The 10,888-nt window shown below is 44.3% G+C and overlaps 1 protein-coding gene across 1 annotated transcript; it reads right to left on the bottom strand.

Moving 5' to 3' along the window:
• Window positions 1-472: 472 nt before the first annotated feature.
• Window positions 473-6,474, bottom strand: LOC116818131 (pepsin B-like). Its single transcript, XM_032768823.2, has 9 exons — window positions 6,419-6,474; window positions 5,951-6,104; window positions 5,224-5,341; window positions 4,077-4,195; window positions 2,937-3,136; window positions 2,306-2,428; window positions 1,602-1,746; window positions 922-1,020; window positions 473-625 (listed from the first exon to the last, which is right to left on the bottom strand). Exons 1-9 carry the CDS (start codon window positions 6,472-6,474, stop codon window positions 473-475), a joined length of 1,167 nt encoding a protein of 388 aa, XP_032624714.1.
• Between the last annotated feature and the right edge of the window lie 4,414 nt (window positions 6,475-10,888).

Raw genomic sequence — 10,888 nt, 5'->3', positions numbered from 1 at the left:
GGTCCAAGACTCCACGAGTGGGGAGGGTCTCAGAGCCCAAGCCTGAACCTCTACACTGTGATATGTAGCCCTGCAGCCCTACCCCACGTCAGTGGAGCTGGGCTCGGAGACTCGGTACTGCAGGGTTTTTACGGCAGTGTAGAAGGACCCAAGAGATTAACTTGCTGCTTTGTGTCCCAGTGAGTAGTGCATGCACCATCATAAGGTTGCAGGACCCACAAACAGAGAGGAGGGCTCAATCTTCACTCAACAAACTCCAAAGACGACACAAGACAATTGGATTCACTACAGTTTATTTGTAACGATACATTTGGAGAGCACTGATTATTGCATGCAAACCAAAGAAAAGCTATGTAAGGCATATGAAGAAGGATGCAATCTGTCCATATGAACTTAGTCTGATTCCATCAGTGTCCAGTGGAAAAGAGGAAGGGGAAAGGCTTCATCCTTTTCAGGTGGATGAACTGCTTGTCTAGGCTGATGGGGCAAAGCCCACTCTGTTATTGGACATGTCATAGACAGAATAATATTCCTTGAGGAAGATGTCTCCCAGGATCCAGAGGGGCTGCCCATTCTGGGAAGGCAGGTACGTGGGCTCAATCCCAACTGTGCAGTAGCCATTATTCTATCAGAGGGAAAAACAGAGAGAGGTCGCATCAGGGCTGTTTGACTAGGCAGAGGGCTATATAGGCTAGCCATGGAAGCCCCAGCAGAATTAGTGGCAGCTTTGCAGTGACTGATGGGAGCAGGCAGCAGGCCCTCCTACAAGCTCACAGTGTTGGAATGCAACCACCCCACCCCAGGCAAACAGAGCTGCAGTGCAGGAGAAAGGTCTCTGCGTTTGCACAGAAACTCTGGCTTCCTGCTGGGTCACTGTCTCGGTGAGATAAAAGTGTTTTATGCTGTTAAAATAATACATACGTTGAAGACATAGGCAGAGGGAGGCAGCGGGAACTGGGATCCGCTAATGACAAAGGTGATGGTAGGCATGTTCTGCACGTAGTTGCAGTTTACCACGTACTGTGGAAACGAAACACAATTGAGGGTTACAGCTGTGACAGTCGAGAGCAGAAGCTGCCCTTACAGGGCCTCCAATAGAGGCAAGTAGCACTGCCAGGTATCGACCCTTCTAGCCAATAGAGGGGAGAAACCACCCTGCTGCACTCTGCCCTCACATGGGCAGCAGCTTCACTAGCCCCACACATGCTTACGTTCACCACGCCAGCTTCAGATCTCCTGCTGATTTTACACTGGGCCAGCTCCTCAACTGGGGTAAATCAGCCCAACTCCAGAGCTGGGCTGATTTACACCAGCCAGATCTCTGGTCCACAGATGTTAGTAGAGTTACTTCTGATTTATACTGGGGAAAGGAAGATCAGGAGCTCTCTCCCCAAACTCAGGAGAGACTTCCTGTTCCCCAGTTGTAATTAGTGCCGTCACCAGCTTTAAGACTCTGTCCCTGAGCTCCTCTAGGAACCTGTGCCTGATCACCCAAAAGTCCATCATTCTCATCTTCTTGTGTCACAAATTCCTCATGTCAGGCATTGCAAAATCCCTCACAGATGTCCTTGGCAGTGCGGCAAGGCACCTGTTGCTCCTACCTCTCCATTGGATTCCTGAGCATCCACAGCTTGCAGGAAGTCCCCCATGTACTGCTGTGGGACAGTGAGCAGAAACGTCCCAGTGTCCACAATAGCCTGGCAGCCTTGGCTGCACCAGCCAGTCGCCTGCTGTCCAATAGCAAACCTCAGGAGGGAAATACAAGAAACATCATTATAGCAACTTGTCAGCCAAAGGAACTGCTTCTGATGCAGGATGAGATCAGGTTTTGGATACACTATAACCTGCAGCCCTGGGACCCTTATTCTATACAGACAAGCATTGTCCCTGGCTCTGATTCAGCAAAGCACAGAAGCACATGCTTAACTCTTAGTACAAGCTTAAGCCCATCTCTGTTCATCAAAGCACTTAAGCATACACCTCACTTTAAGTAAACGCTTAAGTCCTATTAACATAAATGGGATTTCCTCATGTGTTTAAAGTTCAAATTGGTTTGCAGAATAGAAACCTAGGTTAGCAGCTTTTATTACTAGAACCAAAAACCTGGATCCAAACTCCTTTTGAGGGTGCCTGAAATCCAGATCTGATCCAAATTCATCCTTCTCCAGGGAGAGTTTGAGTTGACACAGGGCAACTGACTCCACTCATTACAGCCAGAAAGGCTCCCTACAGACCATAAGGAGGAAAGGCCAATGCCTATGTTAATAAAGGGTCGGGGAGTGGAGGGGTTGCAAACAGAACTTACTCCTGAATACCAATCTGCCAGTAAACCTCTTGGGTCACGGGTGCCCATGTAATCTGGCCAGAGAACAGCTGGGTGTCAACACCTCCAAAGATGATTTCTCCTCCATAATTATATGTTGGTTGGCTGGAAACATACATGGTTACATATCAGACATATGTTACACAAACTATCCTCCTATGGAGCAGGAGCTGTAACATATATGTGAATGGGGGGTGGGATGATATGTGTGGTGTTGGGGGGTCAATGGTTAGACAGAGAGAAAATAAACAGAGTACTTATGGTAGTAGACCAACAGACAGGACATAAGAATGGCCATACTGAGTCAGACCAAAGGTCCATCTAGCCCAGTATCCTGTCTTCCAACAGTGGCCAATGCCAGATGCTTCAAAGAGAATGAACAGAACAGGTAATCATCAAGTGATCCATCCCCTGTCACCCAGTGGGTGAAGAGACATAGCAGTGGGTGAGTGGGTGGGTGAGCAGATGTATAGATACATAAGGTCAGATAAAGAGTGAGTGGGTGAGTTGGTATATGATATATAGAGAGACAGGTACAATGTAAAGAGAAATGGGAAAATAGAGTGTTATATGTGGTAATGGAGACAGAGAGAGGTAGTGAGAGAGATCTTACCGGGAGAAATAGAAACTGAAGATGGGTTCAGTAAGCAGGCTCTGCTTCAACATCTCCTGCATAGGTGTATAGGAGCCCCCTACTGCCATGGCAGGATAAGCCATTCCCAAAATCCCATCAAAATGGGCATAGTAGAAGGGGTTGGTAGGTTCATCTTCACTCAGACCAAATTCCTGATTGGTGATGGCAATGTTCTGCACCTATCAGGGAAGAAAATAATCGCTCTAACCTGGAATTTTACACAAAATTACAGTAACAAAATCAGATGACTGTGCCCTCTTATGTTTCTGATCAATTCAGCTATACCCAAATAAGCCACTCTTAAACAGACATAGGACTGTCGACACTGGAGTTTGCACTGACTTAACTAAATCGGTTTAAATTCACACCTTAAGTTAAAACTGGTGCAAGCTTCATATACACCAGCCCTTATTATGTCCTGTATTAACAGGGTCCAATCAACAACATAAAAATCAAATGTACAGGACCAAATTCATCCCTGGCGTCATCAGCCATGGATTCATTTAGCTCATAAAGTGTCCTCAGATAAATGTCCCCATGTCCCATGCAGTAAAACTAGAGCAATGTATCACATATTCTAGAGAAAAGTTTTATCAGTGACTTTTGCTGTTTTTAATACTAATGCAGTCTGATGATTTTAGAGATGCAGCCCAAATAGATTAGAAAACATGCCTGATAGCGATAGACTCAAAGAGCTCCATCTGTTTAGCTTAACAAATAGAAAGTTAAGGGGTGCCGTGATTACACCCTAAAAGTATCTCTGCGGGAACAAATGTTTAATGACAGACTCTTCAATCTAACAGAGGAAGGTCTAACATGATCAAATGTCTGGAAATTGAAGATAGACAAATTCAGACTGGAAATAAGTCACACATTTTTAACCATGAGGGTAATTAACCATTGGAACAAGTTACCAAGGGTTGTGGTGGATTCTCCACCACTGGCAATTATGATATCAAGATGAGTTGTTTTTCCAAAAGCTCTGTTCTAAGAAATATGTTGGAGAAGTGCTATGGGCTGTGTTATACAGGAAGTCAGACTCCATGATTGCAATGGTCCCTTCTGGCCTGGGACTGTGTGAATGGCGATGCATGATAGAGCGGTGCATATTTCACTTACTGTCACTGTGTCATAACCCAAAATCACAGTCAGGCTGCCACTCCCGTAGCTCAGGGTGTAGGTCTGTCCATCATTGGAAAACGTGGATGACTGGTTGGGGTTGAACCTGGCATGACTGGCTGGATTAAAAACAAGATCATGGTGACTCTCCTGGATTTGACGCCTCCCATCCACCCGGTGACTGAATAGCCCGACAGGGCAGCACTTCCCAACAGCTGACTTCCCATGGAGTGAAAGAACAGAGCCAAGAGTTAGCCCAGGAGTTTCTGCATAACAGAGAAGAGCACTAATGCAAACGGCATCACCTCATTCTGTATGTACCTATTTGTCAGGAATCAGGGCTTGTAGCAGAGCCCTGGGCAACCTAACCGGCACAGCTGGCCTGTGGTAGGCTGCCTGATTGCTGTAAAGAGTCAGCAAACTAGTGCCTAAGGCAGCAGCAGTGGCACAGCATTTGCTCAAAGCATCTCCCTACGGCTATGATAGCTCCTCTGTCTCCCACCTTGCCTTGCTCCAGAAAACCCGGTCCTGACTTTCGGCTTTGATTCCTAACTTCAGCTCTCTGACCCTTGCTTCTGGCATGAGGCCTCTGACTCCAGTTCAGATCCCAAGCTCCAATTCCTGACTACCACCTTCTCCTCTAACCTGACCCCTGCACTAACCACTGAGCATGAGTTCTTACGTCACCAACATTATCTATCTTCTTATCTCTATTGCACCCAACACCAGAGTAGCTAAGAAATTTGGGCAAGATCGTCTGTTGTAAATCAGTGTCACTCTTTTGAAACTAATGCACCTATGTCAATTTACATCAGCTGAAGCCTGGCCAATAGTTATGCCATTCAAAGCAGTAGTTGTCTCCCAGCGTGACTCCTTGAACTTCAGAATACGCTGCAGCATCACTGCTGACGTTGTCGACAACGACTTTAGAATACCATAGTACCTTTTTATGAGGAAAGAGCGATCCATATGGTCGCCATAGCTTAGTGAAGCTCTCCAGAACAGGAGTAGCAGATACGGGTGTATGACATTCCCAAAGCCTGTCTGAGAGGACCAGTTCTTCTTGGCTGGTTGGAATTTGACTACGCTTCTCAGGAACAATGCACCCAGGACATGCACCTATGCTAAGGAGCCGAGCTGTACTCACAGCAGGCCTCACTCTGGCAGTACGTAGAGGGCACCCACAGGTTGGAGGAGCCAGTGTCGAAGAGAACCAAGAAGTTCTGAGGCGGAGTTCCAATGCTGATCTCTCCAAAGTAGAAGGACTGCAAAAAAGAGAAAAGACGTGTGGGCAGGTGGATTCCTTTGCACTATTTATCATTTTAAAATAACATTTTGACCTTCTCTAACTACTTCCAGCTGAGGATCCTAAAGGTTTTTAGTGCCATTAACGAACTAAGCTTCACAAGGGGTGAGATAAGATGTTTACCATTATTCCCCTGATGCATACTGGGCGAAGGAGTCATGGAGAGGGGAAGTGACTTGCCCAAGCTCACTCAGAATTCAGTAGCACAGCCAGGAACAGACCCCAGATCTGACTCCCAGTCCATACTACAATCCTAACACCTTTCTCTGGAAATGTCCCAGAGAACATACAGCAAATACTTGAGAGTAACAAAGCAGAAAATAAACAGCAGAAACCAAGCACCGCTTTTTCTGCAAATACTTACAGTTTTCCAAGGTCTGAGAAGAGGGATCAAAACTTTCTATTGGCTTATCACCACAAAGAAGAAGAAATAGATACTACGCTAATGGGACCATACAAGTACATAGATGCATTAGGTAATTGTGTGGGTAGGTAAGTAATAAACAAGGAATAGCTAGTAGAGCTATAGGACAGCGAAGGAAGAGAGAGAAGGAGCCTTAATACTCACATCCAGGTAATTGGCTATTGGTTCCTCAGCAACATTGTAATTATTGAAGTAGTACTTTCGGGCTGGATCTACTTTGTGGTTCTTCAGGAAGTCCTCTAGCACTCCCTTCTCCTTCATCACCTCTCGGACAGACTTGCCTTTCCTCAGTGTGACTCTGCACAGAATGAAGAATAGAACTCAGAAATCAGCAAGGAAAGCGTTCATCCTTCTGTCACCTGTCATGTTGTCCCTGCCATAATGCTGTTCCCCCATCTTATGGGCCTCTTAGTGGTCAATGTTCTACCACCCAAAGTGAGGCAGACCATGCAGAGGCATAAATAGATATGCCCATATCACAGAAATAGTAGATGGTCTAAAGAAAGATAAGGGCATGGGCTTAGCTGAATACAGAAATGCTGATGTCTGTCTTTTACCTGTCTAGGTACTTCTATGTCCTCATCACTACAATACTGGCATTGGGATACTCACCTCACCAGCCCCTCTGAGAGATAGAGGCAAACCAAGGCCAGGATGAGCCACTTCATGGTGCTTGATTTCTCCACCAGCCAGCTCCTGTACAGAATGTGTCAGTCACCCCAGCAAAAGTGGACTGAAGTCTGTGATATGGAGTCTCTATTTTTATACCATGGGCATTGTACCCAGGATACCCATTAATTGCTGACACCCAATTTCCTATCTCACCGCACTAATGCAATGTCAATACCTTCTGTGTATTTAAAAATTCATTTCTTTTCTTGGGTGCTGAGATTATAAAGCAATTAATGCCTTCGATAGCAAGATCAAATGATTAAGGTCCAATGAGAAGGAAACTTCTGCGTCTGACAAAGGAATGTCTTATCGAAAAATCAGCATGCTGGAATATTATCTGTTTGCTTCAAACACCGGCTCATTCTTTTCAAAAACAAAGGAAAACATTCTTTAGACTGAATGGAAATTGATAATACTAATGAAGGGGCAGTTATATAAAGTGTATAAATGTATATAAAACGTATTTTTTCCTACAAAAAATGTTAATGAAAGGGAAACATTTTAATTTGCGTCAAAATTTCTTGACCTTCCATCGAAAAGCAAAAACTTAAACAAAAAACAGTGTAAAATGTTTGCATTTCTTTTCTTTTGTTAAAAATTTTTTTTAAATTAAAATCAGAATTTTATTTGGAGCAAGCTTCGATTTTTGTGGAAAAAAAGCCATTTGCTCATTAAAAACAAAAAAAACTAAAAACAAAAAAAACTTAAGACAAAAACTTTTCAACCAGCTCTAATCTGAAGTCACTTAGTGCTGGAAGGCCTTGTCACCACTAGGAAAAAGGTGTGTTCTTACCTCAGAAAAGCTGACACGTGGTATTAAGGGCTTGTCTACATGGCAAATTACTGTACACGCCAGGGCGTGACACTACAGGGCCCCATCTTCCTACGCAGTAACATCCCACGCAGACGCTGCTCTGACACACTGAAAGTGCGAGAGTGTGGCTTGGCGTACTATGTGAAAGCACAGTGCACCAAGCTGTACCTGGAGACTTTCTGTGCACTGTAGCAGTAGCCATTACTGTGTGGCAAAAAGATGCAATGTAGATTGACGTCCTCGCTTGCCATACGGTAATTTACCACGTAGATGAGCCCTGAAATGAGGTGAAATCTAGCAAAGAAAAGGTGTTGTGATTTTAACACGTGACCAGGAAAAGGTAAACCGTAGGCTCCACCAAGGTCTTAATCTTGAGCTGCTCCAACACGTGAAAACTCTTAACTGCCTTGTCATCACTAGGATTTTAATATCCGTCAGCAAACACGAAGCAGGAAAACCCAGGATTCGAATTCTGTGGAACTGTTTTCCCAGGACAGGCTTTCAGCTATTCCCACTGATCGTAGCTGAGGGCACTGTGCCTGACATCACAATTGGGCCCCAACTTCCTAAGGAGTTACTTCAACACAGGTAAGTGTCATTGACACCAACTCACCTTCTGTAACATGAACTCAGGGGCTAAGTCCCACAGTCCTAGATCTGCACAGGATCTCAGGACAAAGCTCATTGTGAGAGCATAAGAACGGCCATACTGGGTCAGACCTGTCGTAGCTTCCTACTCAGATTTGAACCTTAGCGTTCATAAAATGAGAAGCTAGCATGAACCCTCTAAGCTTAATTACTAGCTTAGATCTGATATCGCTGCCACCAGCCAGACGAGGAATGAATTGCAGGCTTGCTCCTCTGGTCTCCTCAACACCTTCTCTGGGACCCAGACCAGAGGCCCTGAGTCCACACCAAAGGGAAAACAACCTCCTCCCCTTGTCTCTCTTTACCTCATCCCCAGCTCCCCTCCCTGGTTATCCTGGACGATACTGTACTTAAACTCCTTGACTTCAAAAACAGAGAGGACAATTCACCTTCCCCCCCTTCTTCTTCCCTGAGCTGCACAGATTCACCCTCGTAATCTACACAAAGAGAATTCCTTTCCTTTGTTCCTTAGCTACCCAAGAAAACTCAACAGGTCTTAAAAAGAAAGCCTTATATAAAAGAAAGAACAACACATAAACATAGTCTCTGTATCAGGTTGACAACAGGTCAATTGCTTTAAAAAAATGAATAACAACCTTATTCAAAAAGAATACAATTAAACATCCGCAACTACACACATATAAATACAAAACAATATAAAACCTATATTGTCTTATACTGTACTCAACTGGGAAAGAAGATTAGAAGCTTGAAGATAGAAAGATCCCTCTCATAGCCGAGAGACAGACAAAAGACACACACAAAGGGACACACACCCAAACATTCCCTCCCTGAGCTTTAAAATCCGGTTTCCTGATTGGTCCTCTGGTCAGGGTTTGGTTCCCTTGTTAACCCCTTACCGGTAAAAAAACATTAACCTTAGCTATCTGTTTATGACAAGACCAAAGGTCCATCTAGCCCAGTTCTGTCTTTGGACAGTGGCCATGCCAGGTGCCCCAGAGGGAATGAAAGAACAAGTAATCATCAAAGTTTCCAGCTCCTGTTGCCCATTCCCAGCTTCTGGCAAACAGAGGTGAGCGATACCATCCCTGTCCATCCACACTAATAACCATTGATGGACCTATCCTCGATGAACTTATCTAGTTCCTTTTTTAACCCTAGTATTGTCTTGGCCTTCACAGCGTCCTCTGGCAAGGCACTCCACCGGTTGACGGTATGAGGTGTAAGCCTTCCTCTTCTTGCCACTTGAAATAATAGGAATGGTGAGGCCTCCAGGAACTCTCCAAGATATCCCTGTAACTACACATGTGGACCTTTTTAACCCCTTCTTGGATGCTGGATCACACATGCCCTGACAACAGCTTTTTACTGATCCTCTGTTTGAACAGATGTAATACAAGGATGCCCCAGGGACATTGGACAGCAACAGGGGCGCAGGCAGCAGTGCATTGGAAATAGCTTTACCCAGGGTTTTCAGAACCCATAGCAATGATGACTTAATAGTTTCACACCAGTCAGTGTCAGGAATAAATCAATGGTAACACAGCGCTTTCATCTGATAAAAATTGACACAAGTCAGCATGCTCTTATCTAAAACTATAATTTATTAGATTTATGCACACACAGACATAAGCAATAGGCTTAAAACATCCCACATAATTACCTAGAATCTAAGATGGTATGTTAGAAGGCTTTCCCTGCACCCTCTCTCCCCGGTTTTTGTCACGTAGACAGAAAGCAGAAGACCAGAAGTTCGAAGCACAGACAATGCGATGTTTATTGAGCTTAGTTTCCTAGCAAGCATATTCCAAAGCCCTTCACACCAGTCAAGCTTATCTCTATACACCGAAATAATCTGTTCCCTTCCCCACTCTGACACCACAGAGCCTTGTCTGTGTCCCTGTTCCCCATTCCCTATTCCCGTTCCCCCTCAGCAAACATGATTCCAATTTCCCTTTCCCCTACTTCCTTTTTGACCCCAGTCAACATATTGTAACATATGTTAGGATTAACCAATCCTAACATATGTTACAATACATAATTTGGGCTTGAATAGGGATGGGAGTGGCTGGCTCATTACAAAAGCAGTTTTGCCTCTCCTGGAATTGGCACCTTCTCATCTATTATTGGGAGTAGACTACATCCACCCTGATTGAATTGGACCTGTCAACACTGGTTCTCCACTTGTGAGGTAACTCCCTTCTCTTCATGTGTCAGTATATAATGCCTGCAGCTGTAATTTTCACTCCATGCATCTGAAGAAATGAGGTTTCTTACCCACGTAAACTTATGCCCAAATAAATCTGTTAGTCTTTAAGGTTCCACCAGACTCCTTGTTGATATTATAACGTAATTCTTTAACCGGTTATATCCCACTATCCTAATTAACTTATATTCAGCAAAATTAATTATACAGCAGACAGAAACAATTAGAGAACCAGACAGATTAACAATAGAAAAGTGGGGGCCATAAAGATAAAACAATACAGAAATGGAGGTTTCACAACCACAACCACTGATAAGTGATTTCTTGCCTGGCAAGATGCTATCAAATGAAGTTTTCTTCAACCATCTTAAGATCTGTTTCTTTATCTGCTGGTGATGGGCATTATCAGGACCAGATCATCTTCCTAACAGCCCAACGCCACATTATTTCAATGTGACTGGTTTGGAATGTGAGGATGGCGGTGGCTTCCCCACTGGGGAGTAAGGTGTCAGGAAAGAGTCTCACAGGATAGCTTCAGAGAACTGCTCCAAAGTACACTCTATTATCTAGTCTTTTTATAACTTTACAAAACACACAGTGACCCTCTACTGCAGTGAGTCTCAAACATTTTTACTGCTGACCCCTTTCACATAGAAAACCTCTGAGTGCAACCACCCCTTATAAATTAAAAACACTTGTTTATATATTTAACACCATTATAAATGCTGGATTCAAAGCAGAGTTTGGGGTGGAGGTTGACAGCTCACGACCCCCCGTGTAA

The sequence above is a fragment of the Chelonoidis abingdonii genome, chromosome 4 (genome assembly GCF_003597395.2).
Source record: "Chelonoidis abingdonii isolate Lonesome George chromosome 4, CheloAbing_2.0, whole genome shotgun sequence".
In the NCBI taxonomy this organism is placed as follows: Eukaryota; Metazoa; Chordata; order Testudines; family Testudinidae; genus Chelonoidis; species Chelonoidis abingdonii.
The sequence above is the reverse complement of the archived record's forward strand: the minus strand, read 5'-3'. Positions and strand labels throughout refer to the sequence as shown.